Source organism: Mustelus asterias, chromosome 22 (genome assembly GCF_964213995.1).
Source record: "Mustelus asterias chromosome 22, sMusAst1.hap1.1, whole genome shotgun sequence".
Lineage (NCBI taxonomy): Eukaryota > Metazoa > Chordata > Chondrichthyes > Carcharhiniformes > Triakidae > Mustelus > Mustelus asterias.
In genome coordinates, this window is record NC_135822.1 from 19,101,677 (window position 1) to 19,116,284 (window position 14,608).

At 43.7% G+C, this 14,608-nt stretch overlaps 1 protein-coding gene across 1 annotated transcript in view; it reads right to left on the reverse strand.

Moving 5' to 3' along the window:
- The window catches only part of LOC144509746 (paired box protein Pax-7-like), a 644,004-nt gene extending 630,194 nt beyond the window's left edge, over positions 1-13,810 (reverse strand). The window contains exons 1-5 of the mRNA XM_078238530.1: positions 13,771-13,810; positions 13,187-13,496; positions 11,356-11,591; positions 10,292-10,421; positions 9,083-9,211 (exon numbers count right to left, since the gene is read on the reverse strand). Coding sequence (XP_078094656.1) covers positions 9,083-9,211; positions 10,292-10,421; positions 11,356-11,591; positions 13,187-13,271 — 580 coding nt within the window. The 5' untranslated portion in view covers positions 13,272-13,496; positions 13,771-13,810. The remainder of the gene's footprint in view (positions 1-9,082; positions 9,212-10,291; positions 10,422-11,355; positions 11,592-13,186; positions 13,497-13,770) is intronic.
- Between the last annotated feature and the right edge of the window lie 798 nt (positions 13,811-14,608).

Sequence of the window (14,608 nt, forward strand, 5' to 3'; positions counted from 1 at the left end):
CTGTGGATGTGTGCGTGAAGGGCTGTGAATTTTTGGGGTAAAGTGGGTGTGTGTGTATGTGTGTGTTTGGGTGTGGATGTGTGGTTGGGAATGTGTGCGTGTGTGTGTATGAGAGAGAGTATGTATGTGTATGTATATGAGTGTTGCCTGTGTGTATTGCCTGTATGTGAGGGTCTGTGTGCATGTGTGTGTTTGTAGATGCGTCTGGGGGTGTATGTGTATGAGGGTGTGGATGTGTGTATGTGTGTAAGGGTGTGTGTGTATTGGCGTGTGTGGATGTTGATGTGGGTGAGTGTGTGTGAAGGTGGTGTGTTGTGTGTAGGTGTGTGTGTGTACGTATGTGTGTGTAGATGTTATGTTTGTATGTGTATGGGTGCGTGTGTGTAGGTGTGTGTGTTGATGTGTAGATGTGTGTGTGTAGGTGTGTGTATGGGGGAATGTGTGTATGTGTGGGTGTGTATTTAGGTGGGTGGGTGGGTAGGTGTGTGTATGTATATGTATATGTATCTGTGTGTGTGTGTATGTCTATGTGGGTGGGTGTGAAGGGCAGTGTCCTACATTTCGGTAGTACCAGTTATCCTGCTCTCTGAGATAATTAAACATTTTCTGGGTCACACGAGCGGTCTAACCGGTCGGTGTGAAGACAATTCCTTCTAAACTTGGTTTTCGTGTTTACATCCAGCACCCGCATCTTAGGTTAAAGAGCGGACAAGGCGGATAGGATGAAACGCCCCTGGGGCATTGTCAGGCTGCAGCTGAATCCTATGCCTGGCTGGGATATTGGGTGCCACAAGGTTGATCGGCAACCCGTGGCACCACCTTCACTGGAGAACTGGTGCCCAACTCACGCCTGCTGTGTCAAGGCAGCAGGGAAGCACAGAGGATGCACCAGGACCCACCGACATCCCAGTAAAGGACCTGGCAACTGGGCAGTCAATTCGCTTGCCTGTTGGGGTCACTGGCCATATTGCCAGTCAGGGTAGTTTTACATTCGTGTGGGCAACCTCGATATGGAATTATTTTAATAAAGCAAAACATTTAATAAGGGGCGGGGATCTATTACGCATATTTTAATTCTGTTGGCACATCCTCCGAATTCCCGGACTGTAATTTCCTCTCCCCACACAAAAAAGACCGAGATCCCTATTTATTCCATACAAATAAATACGTGTGCTGTGATCTAGCCTGCCCCAATGCAGACCGGCCTTAATTAGTTGAAAACGGGAACCTCGCACCAAAGCATGGTGAGACTGTAATATGATGAACTCCCTTTGTTAAAGTGTCACCATAAATGTTCCTGATAAGAAAAAAGCGAGAAGGATCAAAGGAAATAAGCTTCTCAATTTCCTGACTGGGTCTTGTACTTTTCCTCACCTAGTTTTTTTCCTTTTACTCAACAGACCCGACAATCCGTCATGTCCCTTGCAAACGGGAGTTCAGAGGTCAACCAAGCACTTGCAAATAATTGCTTATTAATATCCTCCCCTCAAAAGACTTATTTCAGGCTTCCCCCAGATGACAAATGTCTTTATAAATTCGCATTGAGATGACATTCATTTTTATTATTTTTTTGGTCGCGATCCGACAACAGAGCATTATCTACTCCGGAGTTCTGACTGAAAGTGTTCCCTTTACAAAGCGCTCACAATCGGAAGATCCTGTTAAATATTTCCTCGAAACACACCATCAGTATCTGTTCTCTTCCAACCCTCCCCTACCCAATAGCAGTGGCGTCTGCTTTGCTTTGGAAGGCAGGTCTCGATGTTTGCTTTCCTTTCCTTGTTTGTTATGACTGTACTGAGCCTGTGTTTTGGGTCGGCTTTATATTGGTGCCCATGTGTTTTGGACCTCTGTTCTCACACGGCTGCGAGACCAGTTGGCTGCACAGTTGCGTGCCTTAAGATGAGCAGTTTCTTGACAACACGCACATGAAGTTCAATGCTACTCTTCAAAACTAATCGGTAAATCCAACTTGGTTTCCAATCCGAAATGAAATCCTAAATGATTCCATTCTATCCGCCCGGTGCAGCCCATTTTAAGGCAACCTGTTGACGTTCTTTGTTCTGCTAAAATTACTGTACCAATTTCCCATGTTAAAGCAACTGGGGATTCCAGCACAGTCAGCAATTAGTGTCCAACCAAAAGACCTAACTAGAATCAGACCTTCGGAATCGTCTTGCGGGTGTTTAATATCTGTTCCCAGAGTCAGCAGGATGGATCTGATCTTCAACTCACATCATTGTGTCCCCCGCCCACCCCGAGCAAATGGATACAGAATCACCCCACACACTCGGGCCCCCTGAATCTGGAATTCCACCCCTCCCCCCATCCTATCATCCTACAATCCAAGGTTGTCTGAAACATGGAGTTGAATCGATTTACCAGAACCACTCAGAAGATTTCCGACTAAAGTTCGATACCGTGACTAAAGATTTACGAAATAAATAATACAAAAATCAATTTTAAAATTAGAAATCGCCAAATAGCAGGGTGAGACATAACGCCACACAGAAGCTACATTCCCAACTTTTGTTCCGGTGAACCTTTAAATAAACAAACATCACCTTTAACACCAGGGGATTCTGGGTAAGGCACAATGATTCTTTTTTAATTGTTCAACTGAAATTCTGAAGTGTGGCTCTCCCAATCTGCAATGGATGGAATTTCACCAATGCATTGAAATACTGGGTCACTATTACTATTACTGTTATTATTTCATACATTTGAGAGAGGATTTAGGGTTTTGCTCCGTCCGAAAGACCTTTCAGCTTTAAGTTCTGGGTCCTATATGTTCTTTAAAATCCCTGCCATGTAAATTGCAATGAAATGTAGAAGGGGTAAGAGGGAAAGCCTTGATGGGAAAGGGGAGGTTAATCCTGGTTTAATACAGTGATGCAGCTATAGGACGGAGCTGGGCTGATTGTGTTATCTCTGCCTAACATTTGTATCTCGCTCAATTCCTGCAGCCAAATAGCTGGGAGAAAGTGAAGATGTATGGACTGCTGATGCCTCGGGAAAATATGTTATTAATATCTAAATAACGTTGCCATATTTGAGCTAAATCTCTCTCTCTCACTCTTTGCTAGCGTTGGATGAATTCGTTTGAAGTGCAGTCCTATCGCGTTCTCTCATCCTCTCTCTTCGTTATGCCTTCTCACTTCTGACACATGAATTGTAGATAGTTTAACTCATGCAAAATATTTTTAAAATACTCAATTTCCGAACTCAGTCTGGTAAATTATTCTCTGTCCCTTTCTTTCTCTCCCTCAGCCTTTATTCCTATCTCTCCACTTTTTCTTTACATTCTCACATGCAATTATTCTGATTTAAATCATATTATTGGTTTTGAGTTTCTTTGCTCTGAAGTCTCTCCCCGTCTGCTTCCCGCTATCCAATCTGAGGACAATTTTCTCTTTCCTTTCCCTGAGCCATGGTTCCCTCAGCTTTCCTCTTTCCATCATTCGCTCCTGCTCAAATATTGCACATTGCCCCAAATCGCTCCCACATTCTCTTCTTCCAGTTGGCTGAACTTGAATCGTTCTGGTTTACTGTCTTAACTTGTTTTCTCGCTCGCTCATTCTGTTTATTTATCTAAACCCCGACTAGTAAAGTATTCCACGCCATTATTTACTTTAGTAATTGCTATCTCGGCGCTGTGCCTTATTTGTCTTCGCTTTCTCTGACAAGTGTCATTCGTGTGGCTGCTATATCCCTTTCTTTAATTGAATATGCACATTACAATGAGTTGTAGCCCCGGATAGTTTGACATTCCTCTATCTGTTCCCTGGCCTCTATTATTTCAGCTGATCCCCCCTCACAAACACAGAAATCCTCTCTGCTTTCTATTTGATTAGATTCACAACTTCCAGGTGACCCTGCGGTCTTCAAGTGTCTATTGAAGCCTCTCTCTCTCTCTCTCTCTCACTCGTACACATGCAGGTTGCGAGTGAACTCACTGTAGTTAGTTTACTGAATAAACTTCTATCTCAGCAAGCCAAATGAAAGGCAGGCAGGTGTGAAACCGCACCGCCCCCCCCCCCTCCCCCCTCATTCCGCCGGCTACCCCACACCAAATACACATATAAATAAACTTTGGTGGGTCTCTCCTCCATTTTATTCAGATCGCCCTCGCTCAAATCAAGTGTGCCAGCTTCCTGTGTGGAGTGTACTCAAGCCTCGCACACACGGGTACCTCGCAGCTTTGCCAGATGTAACTGACTTGTCCAAATGTTTACATGATCGCAGAAGTCAACAGTTCCGCACTCCCCATGACACCCGGCAGTACATCGGAGAGCAAACCTGCTCGCCAGAAACAAGCGACCAGCCTGTGTTTCTAAACTTGATTCTCATTCAGGATCCCCAGTCCTCAACCTCTGCAACTATCACACATCCATTACACTATCAGATCTCTCCATTTGTTGGTTTGCATGATGCACATTTCCTCCGTTTAATATCGCATTGATCTCCAATTTTGGCCATTGTTCGTTACATTTCTCCCAAGCTTTCACTTGTCAACTAATGTAATTCTCTTGTGTCTGTCGATCTGTCTCCCATTTTATAATAATGGCCACATCACTTATTATCCGAACATGTTGCAGATGCTCGCAGTTCTCATCTACATTTCCACTTTCATTGCAAATCGATGCCCCGTGTCGGGCAGATTGCAATATCAGGGAGATTTCACTCTATGAAATAAACATCGTCCACGGCATTTCTTTCGCATCTTTACGCTCGTTTGCCCTATCCTGATTTTGTAGAGTATGTCCCCAATCGAGATAATTTTGGAGTCAACAATTCATTTAAAAAACTCACCGGAAATTGGGAGGGGTAATTAAACAGGACCCCCCCCCCCCACACACACACACACACACTCACACACACTCACCCACACACACACCCAGACACAGACACTCAGTGTTAACCGGCCAGAAAGTCAATGTCAGTTGGATGGACTTTATCTGAAGCCTCTATTCATTGTCACGGAATTATTTTCGTTTGTGGCCATCTATTCTCTTGTTACATGTAGAGTTTTGTTTCAGCAGCTTCCTCCAACCACACAATTACATTTTCTTTTCCCATTTATTCCCAGCTCAGAGTGATTGTTGCCTGCACCCAGGTCGGAGGAGAGAGCATGTGACAAAATGTTAAATATGTCCTAAAATAATATATACATGTATAAAAAAAATCACGTACTATAAAAGGGAACTGAAATCTGGCGAATGTGTGCCTGGAGCTACACAGAGCGAAGCGTTTAAAGATGAAAGTGCAAGAAATAAAAGGGCTCAATTTAATCTGCATTAAAACCCTTCAACATAACGTTTGTGCTTAAAAGTCCCCACAGTGGCTGATTGGGGCTAAATACACTTCTAACCATGGCTAGGAGCTATTACACTCCTCGGAAACACAGCCCCTCATTCACACAGCGCTTTTTTCATTACTTTCCATAATAAGCCTTAACATTATTAAATGTCAGAGAGATGAGAGAGAAAGGAAAGTCCAGTAAAATCTTTGCTTAAAGAAGAGAGAGAAGGCATTAGAATCTCAGCCCCGAGTTACCGCAGTAAAGACACAAATTAAGTTATGTTTGGGTTTCCTGTGGTTCAGCGAAATATAAATAATTATTCAAAACAAATCGCTTAAAGAAACAGGGCCATGTGTTGGCACTTTCTACTGAGCTTGTGTTATAGGCAAGCATTGAAGAGTCCGCATTTTTTTTAAAAAGTTGCCCATAAAGTCGCTGCTTTTAAAAGTGATCTGTAGCAATAGCCCCAGCCAGATATTACCATGGATGTATGTTTGTGGGTGTGAGTGAGTGAGATCGTTCAGCCCCTGTTAAACACGCGCCGCTGTTGAACCGCGGGGGTTCTTTTGGCCGCCTGTGCAGTTTGAGATTTTGAAGATTTCTATATAAAAAGAAACAAGATTCGGTGTGTGGTTGAAGATGAATTTGAGCGAAACTATTCCATCTCTACGAATGGTTTAAATTAGACATCTATACTCTTCGCCCGCACCCCCCGCCCCACCCCCCCCCCCAAATCACAAAGGTCGCCAGCGGTTTAAACATCCGGTCGCCCTTATTAGGCTTAATTTGGAAAGTGAAAGAAAAGTTTTGTACACTTTTTTTAATACTTCTACTAAAGGTTGATTTATAAATATAAACACCAGGCGCCTTAAAGAAATATTCAGTCTTTTCGCTGTCAGCCAGCGTGGGTTCCGCGTCCACTTTTAAAAGTTGATTGCTAAAACCGCAGCACGCGGAACTCCCTTTTTGTCAAAAACATTTTAAACAATGTAGATTTAAACATTGAGCGTCGGGTGTATCGGCGATGCCACGAGATAGTTCTGTAATTATAATAAACTAAAGCAGCTGGAAATTTCACCCTCTCAAAAACTCGCCACCTGAAACGTAAGGTAAGTTTAAGGGGAATTAAAAGTTTTTGAAAGTTGAAATTTGCTGAAATTCACGACTGATTATTTTTTAATGGATGAAAGTTTTGCAAATTAAACTATAATGAGCGGGACCGATAACCAGAAGACAAACAAACAGTCAGCGAGTATTTGTGTCGTTTCTCTTGGCTGAAAGTAGATTTCTCAAACGCAACCACTTTCACGCAATGAGTGTCTATAATTGATTTAAACCTTAGTATAATCGCTTACAAAATTATACCGTTCAATATTTTTTGTTTAAAAACTTTGTTTTGCTGAGATTTAATTTATATACTGAGATTTTTTTAAAAATCAAACATCGAAGGCCCAAGGGTGTTGGGATGGGCGCGTAATAAACATTTTAACAACACTCAGAACAACACGCGGTTGGGAACATTTTTTAAAAAATCCTAAAACGGCTTAAATAAAACTTGGCAAAATATATAAAGATTTCACGATATCTGGACCATTTACAACACCGAAGAGTAATATTTCCTCGGTTTCACTCTCTCTCTACGATTTGCTGAAGGTTTATTTTTGAGATTTGATTCAAATGTGGTGTTGAATGGTTGGACACAGGAGGCAACCGGGGGGTGGGGTGGAGGGAGGTGGAATGCACGAAATCTGCTCCCTAAATGAATATTGACAGTTTTTAAATGTTTTTTTTCCAATCGTTTTGTACCTTCAGCCAGTTATTCTTTCCCAATAATATTACAAAACTCCGAACAGCGGGGAGGGTGATGCATTATTCATGTCATTCCCAAACTCCATTATTTCCTCCCTCGCTCTTTTGTTCTGGGATTTTTTCCCCCCTCTCGCAGTTTTTTTTTGAATGAGAATTGTTGTGCTTTGCCCGCCTCGGAACTGGCTGCTGTCTTTCTCTCTCTCTCTCTCACTCCCTCTTTCTCTCTCTCTCTCCCCAACCCCCGTCTGTCTCTCCCTCTCTCTTCGCCTCTGTCCCTCTTTTGTATTCCAGCTTTTAAAACATTTTCAATGGACTCGACGTTCTTTGAAACGCAAGTTCATCTCCAAGACTGGAATGAGTCAGTTCCAGAAGGCCTTTTGTCAAAGCAAGTAAAAATGTTTGAACATCTCGTTTGACAGTTTTTTGTCCTATCTTTTATTTATTTTTTTGGCGGGGGAGTAGGGGGGGGTGTTTATTTGAACATCCCCGAGTGGGCCCCGAGGAATTAAAAGAACAGGCGAGCCATTTTTTTGTCTCTCACTCTCTTCAAAAAGTTTGACCACGTACAATCTGGAATTGGTACAAAAGTCAGCGGCCGAACTTCACTCCGTCAACATTGAGATAATAAACCGATTGAATCGATTTATGGTTTTTTTCTGTTGCCTGTAACCGGTCAGATAATTTCGGTGGAATGAACCACGAGTATACAGCATGTGTGAGGGACGCCGCTCCCTCTTTCATTTAACCCAGACTGGCCGCATGCATGCATGAAACCAGGGCAAATAATTCGAACTTAATATACATTAAAAAGTAATCACATCATTTATTTCTGTTACCCCCCACAAACCCGCATTACCAAATAAACACAAGTTAATAACTTTTCTGGGCATTTCCTTTCAGATCGATCCCATGAACATTGCAATTTATTTCCTAACCAAGTGATGGTTTTAGTGCTTTATCCACCCCACCCCCCACGCATACCCCCTCCACCCCAACCCCCGCGCATACCCCCTCCACCCCACCACCTCTGCCTGTCCCTTGATCATCCGAACAGACTAAATGGCCTATCTCCTCGCCTTTCATCAGCCGGCTGCAGTCCCCCCCCCCCCCCCCCCCCAATTGTTATTGAGTAGCAGAGCGGGCAACTGTCAGCCACGGTTTCCAGGGACCGTTTAAGAAACCTGGAGGATGATCTGTCCACAACACAAATTAATTTAAGTTCCAACAATACTTTCCATAATTGATGGCTGCAGTCTGCCAAAGTGGCCGGCCAGCACTAACTCCACCCCCGCCTCTCCTGCACCGAAAGCCTTTTACACTCGGGACCGACTCATGGGGGGGGGGGGGGGGAGTTCCCCGTTTCTCTGGGCACAAAATTCAAAATTCAGCCAAATCCACAGGAACACTTTGGGAGCTCGGCCGCAGACTTGTGAATAGAACGAAATAACTTGGCCACTTCGGCGAGAGAAGGATAGTAACTGTGCCGGACACAATTAAAGATGTTGTACCGATAACATGCGCCTCCTTCGGAATATATAAGACAGCAAACACGCGGGGCTGTTTTGTGCATTTCTTTCTCAATTCAAAAACCACTTCTGATTCCATATCGTGAAGAGAGGGTAGACCCAACTCTTCCCAATACTGAGCACAGGAATGCAAGGCGGGAGGATCAGGTGCATTTTTTTTACGAAGTCCTCTTGACTGAGCACCACCCCCAGCCCCCCCCCCCCCACACACCCCCCGCTTCCCCCCCCCCCCCCCCCCCCCCGTGTGGGGACCGTTGGGGAAATGAAGGTTCCTGGCGCCAAGTTCCCAATCTAGTGAAAGTATAAATCTGATGGGAATTCAGAACGGAGCAGGGAATGACCCCCCCCCCCCCCCCCCCCAATATGGACAGAATGACAAAAGGAACTCAACTAAACTCCAACATGGGGCGGGAGAGAAGCAAACAGAAGCAAGTGTCAGTGTTACCTTTCTCTCCGAGGATGCCATCAATACTATGTTTAGTCTTTCTGACCCCTTCTTCATCTTTCTTCTCCATTTCTTCGTCATCATCTCTCCTTCCAAATTTGGCTCTTAACACCCGACTGATGGAACTCACTTTCAAAAGAAAAAAAAATAAAATAATTATATATTTTAAAAAGGGAAACTAGGAAAATCGACTATTTGGATGTTTTTTTTAATTTTAAGTGTCGATTCTCTAAATTAGAAACTTCAAAAAAAAACCCTTCCACTTCTTTACATATCTCCCGGTCATTTGAGGCAACCATTTAATAATTTCGGATTTTAAAAAAAGTTCTCTTTAAAACTTCTCATGAAATTTGATCACATTTAAAACGAGTCGTGGCCGTTCCCCCTATTATAAAACAAATTTAATTTGACAGATTCTCACTGTTCTTTGCTAATATTTACCATGATTTCTTTTCAAATCAGAAAGGTATATAATTGTAAAGTTTTTTCCCCTCCCAGTTCATGGTGATATTCAGTGAGGGGACGGAGAAGTATTGGGGTTGGCCCCATAACTGTCGCTCTCTCGCTCTGCAACCCGCCCCCCCCCTCCCCACCCCGCATCTTCCCAGACCCTCACCCTCCATTAAACTTGTCAATTTCGAATCAATTTCATCGACTGGAATAGCAACCGATTGCCGGCGCTTAGACCACCCCCCGCCCCCGGTCCCACATGAGGTGATGCGGAGACTGAGCGGAAGAAAGAAAATGATCACGAAGAAATGCTGCAAAACACTAAAATGATGAACAGACAATTTATTTTATTATCAATACACCAGAATATCTCCCGCCGCTACCACGGAACCCACTTCTATAAAGGCCTGTGAAGGAGGGGGCTCAATAAAACCAGCCTGCAACTTTGAACAGTTTAGCTGAAAGTTAGCGTTTGTATCTGCCGGTGTGGAACTGTCTGAGACGGTGGCTGAATAGTCCGGGATCATTTTAAAGATTAATCAAATTTTCGGGTGTAATTTTGATGAGATGTAAGTGAAAATTGTACCAAGACCAGCGTGATACAGGTTTTAACAATTAGCTGTTCGTGTCCCGGCTAGATTCTGCTATCCCTTCCTCTCTCTCTCTTCAAGTGGATGAGTGTTGGAAGTTTTGTGTTCCTCTCTGAATGTTCCTCGCTGTGCATGCTCAAGGTGTGGGTTGTTGGAAGTCCCCCCTCACCTGAAGGTACAGTGCTCCTGTCACAGATGCCGTCCTTGAGTAGTTTGTCCCTGATCTCCCAGCTAAACATTCCCGGGTTCTCCCGCTTGTATTCCTCGATCTTTTTCTCCACATCAGGCGTTGCTACCTGCTTTAGAGCGGGAACAGACACCCAAAGACAGACACACAGACAGAGAGGACAAAAATACACTTTTAATTTAATTGATGCGAGAATCACGGAATAACTAAAATCAGAATGTTTCAATTCATAGTCTGTAAACCACCGAAATTACTTTAAACATCCACCCTTGCAAGATTTATTTGTTATGAATTATCATATTTAATTGTAAGGACAGTATGTGAGAGCCGTTGCCAAATATTAATTTTCTTGCTGTTAAGTATCAGTTACTTTAAGTTATAAATGATTTTAGATTGTAATGTGCGTTAGCCGGCCATGATACTGATTTAAGCAACTCTGTGAAGTGGCGTTGTAACTAAAACTCAAATACTTAAATCCAGTTCAGTTAACTTTACTTTCACCGCTGTTACTGTCCGGTTTTATTTTGGAGTTGGGTTTTCTGTAATTGTTGGTGTCACTGGGAGGAATGGGAAACTCGTGTGTTTGGTTTACACTGGCCGGTATCTCAAACAATTGAGGAAAGTTTTATTTTCCTCCGGGAGTTTTGCTCAGATTGGTGCGGATTCGGTTGGAAAGAAATCCAATTTAGCAGCGAGCGATGTGGTTCAGACAGTGAGTGGAGAGTTTGCGCGCCTTGCCCACCCTGGGGTTGAGACACCTCTGGGATTTGAGCTATGATTACTTTTAAAAAGAAGTTGAAACTTCAGACACTGTTGGGGTTGATGAGAATGTGTGTGTGACAATGCAGCGAAACTTCGATTGGTATTTGTATCAATTGTGAAGATTGCTGTAAAAGTGTGGCTGGTTTTTCTGTCTCTCGCTTTAGTTGCACACTGCCCTCTCCACATCTATGCTGCATTTATGAGGGTTGGTTTATTTTTGTTTCGTTTTTCCGTGTCATCATACCAGAGAAGATCTCCACGGCCCCGCCATTTCCCCCACTCACCCTGGGCTTGCTGCCTCCAATAGCCCCGGGCCGGATCGAGCCAGTCTCTTGGTAGCGACACAGGATTTTGGACACGCAGCCGTGGGAGACCCGCAGCTGTCTGGAGATCACACAGGGCCGGATACCGTGGTGAGCCATCTCCACGATTTTGTGTCGGATATGGTTCGGTAGGGGTCTGCCGTTTATAAACACTCCGCCCAGCTGGTTAACTCTCCCCTGACCCAGAGGAGTGGACACTGGTTAGAAAGAGAGGGAGAAAGAAAGAAAGTGTAAAATATGTCACCGGTGGCATAAGGGCATACAGAACCAAATAAGGGGTATCTGTAGCGGAACTCAAACCATCTCAGGTTTAAAACTGCCCAGAACTGTACAGAACAATTGCATTTATTTTCACACTGCTATTTTAATTAGCAGATTTTATTTCCCCTAAAGTCTCATAGAATCTCTATATGCCCCCGACATTGTGATCATTGTAGAATTGGATGAATGTGGTTTTCCAAACAGGTGTGAGTAACTGGCCCGGCTCCAGACTCAACTATACCGAGTGTAGGAACTGCGCATCTCTGAGACTGTTTTAGAAATGTAATATTAATTTAAATATATTGAAATGTCATATCCATTTAATTATAACTTGCTATCTAAACTTTTTCCTATTAATTAGGGGAGGGGGAGAGATAATGCCGTGTCCAACTTCAGTCGACATGGTCACTAACTCCAGTGGAGAGAAACACCAAGTTCTGGGTCGTAACAGTCTCGAAATGTAATCAGACTGAAATGTAATTAAATCTCGAACTTTCTAAAGGGGGCTGACTGAGGACATCCGGCTCTGACAGCTTTCAAACCTTGGTGAAGAATTGAAAAATCATACTAATTTAATAGATTCATTCAATACAAAGCGACCTCTCCATAATAATAAAACATCCTGTCATTTTCCAGTTAAAGGTGGACCCCAGTTAACGAAATTGGCTTTAATAAATTCGCCTTTCCAATGAAGGTTTGCTTACTAAATGGAGTGTGTTAGTTGTACTTAATGGATAAAAGGCGAGACGGAATAAAAATACACAGAAGGCGATCAGACACTAGCAGCACCGCTCCAGCGAGCAGATTGAACCTCTTCATTCCCTCATGTGAATCAGGCAATGCTAATTTAAAGCAATGATGACCACCACATGCGATTAGCTTGGACACGACGCATTCATCCCAAACATCCCTAAGTGGCCCATTTCTACACTCGATAGACACTAGAAATTGTAGCACTTTCCCCACTCATTATTCCCAGTCATGTTGTGCAAATATTGGAGTAATCCCCCTTATCCCTCTCCTGACTATTCCTTCACTTCAATGTGCTGAATGATGCACTTCACTAAATCCTCAGAGCTTGTGTGTTTTACGCCATCCGCGGCTTGTGGGCTTCCACCAATTTCTCCTTAATCACGGAATTCGCGATCTGGAGAGCAGCAAAGTGAATCAATCCCCTTCCAAACCCAACAAGCACCATCAGTCGGTGCATTGGCTGCACGTGCTCGGAAACATTATAACAAAAAATAACATTAGCACTAAATGCCCAGTGCCAATTAATTCAAGATACACCAATCCCTCATGTTAAAGCAGGTGCATCAGAACAAGGCATACTCCAGGGAAACTAACCCAACTCACACCACCGCCCCACACGCACCAATACAGTTATGGTAATATTATTTTATGTAAAGTAATTTAACTCGTACTCAAAATATGAATGTATTTTTCTTTCATCTAGATTTGATTGCACTTTAATACTTTAATGCATTTTTAACAATTAAATTGAGACACGCGTTGTTGAAATGAGACATACCTTCCAGTGGGAATCCAGCTCTGTTGTAGTTCTGGCCTGGATTGGGGCGCATCATGCGCGGTGCTGTCCCGGTTAGAGAAGTCATTCTAGATTCGGTATTAAGGGGAACGGTATCGAGGGGAGGAGGGGTGAGGGGTGTGGGAGTGAAAAGGAGAGATTTAAACACACACACACACAAAATGAGCGAATCACAAAGTCCAGCGGACAGAGTGAATGAAGTAGCGGTGGCCCCTGTTGATCTGAAGCTTGTCAGTCTGTATCCGCCGCCGCTGCCCCTCGCCGGCCAGGCAGGACTCGCTCTGTGATTTCCCTGCAAAAGAAAAGTTTCTTAGAAAGTGGCAATGAGGAATCAGGAGACTGAAGGGAAAGTTGGTGGGGCGGGTGGGGGGGGGGGGGGGCGGGGGAGGAGGTGGTGGAAAGGGGTCGAGGGGGGGGGGGGCAGTAGTAAAAGCAATTCTTTACTGCTTTGATGTAGCAATCCCCTCCACAATTAACTTTACTTGCTGCTTATCCTCCCTCACTCCCCAGCCACCCCTCTCCCCGGCTGCTTTAATGCTATTTTCTGGAAAGTTTTTTAAACTGACCAAACTCTGTAGGAAGCTGGGAGATGTCGAGGCGCTCAAGTTCGGCGCAGTGTGCTGGAGGAGAGGAGTTTAAACTGTGATAGGCTCGGGCAGATTCTTTTATTCATGAGGAGGGAGCGAAGGCATTGACAAGTGAATGCGCCAATGACAGTGGGAGACATTGGGCCCGATCAACACTCTCTACATTCACTCTTTCGCTGCCTCGTTTTCAACCAAACAGATGTTTTATTAAAACAATTTTTTAAGAGGTAAAAGAAACTACCAGTTCGGATATATATTATATACATATATATATATATAAAAGAGCTGGGAGTTATTTTCGTGAAGAGAGGCAATCATCCCAATGAGAAGCACATGCATCATGCATTAAACTTCAGTCTGAAAGATTCGCTGTTTCAGACTCACTCCAATACACTTTACTGAACAACCTCGGGCACCCAACTGGACAAATACCCAACCAAAAAAACAAAACGCCTCATCTCGCCAGCCGCAGTCTGACTGCTGTCATTGAGCACCGCTGTTTGATCTCGTGTACAAATACTGGTTTTGATGGCACTTTGTGATCCCTATTTAAGCAGTGTCATTTCACATTCATTCCGTAATGCAGTAGTTTGGGCGACTGAAATTGAACGAGAATCAGTATCCCTCAGATTCAGGGGCGGACAGCGGGTTCATACAGACTATTATACGGTGGAACGACATTGAAAGATGTAACAATAAGAGAATTGTTTTATTTGGGGATCTACTAGGTTCGCCTTTCCGTCCATCTCTTTCTACATGTTCCCACCGAAGACCTCCTGCCCTCTATCATCCCATTCTTCCCGTAACTTTCTTTCGA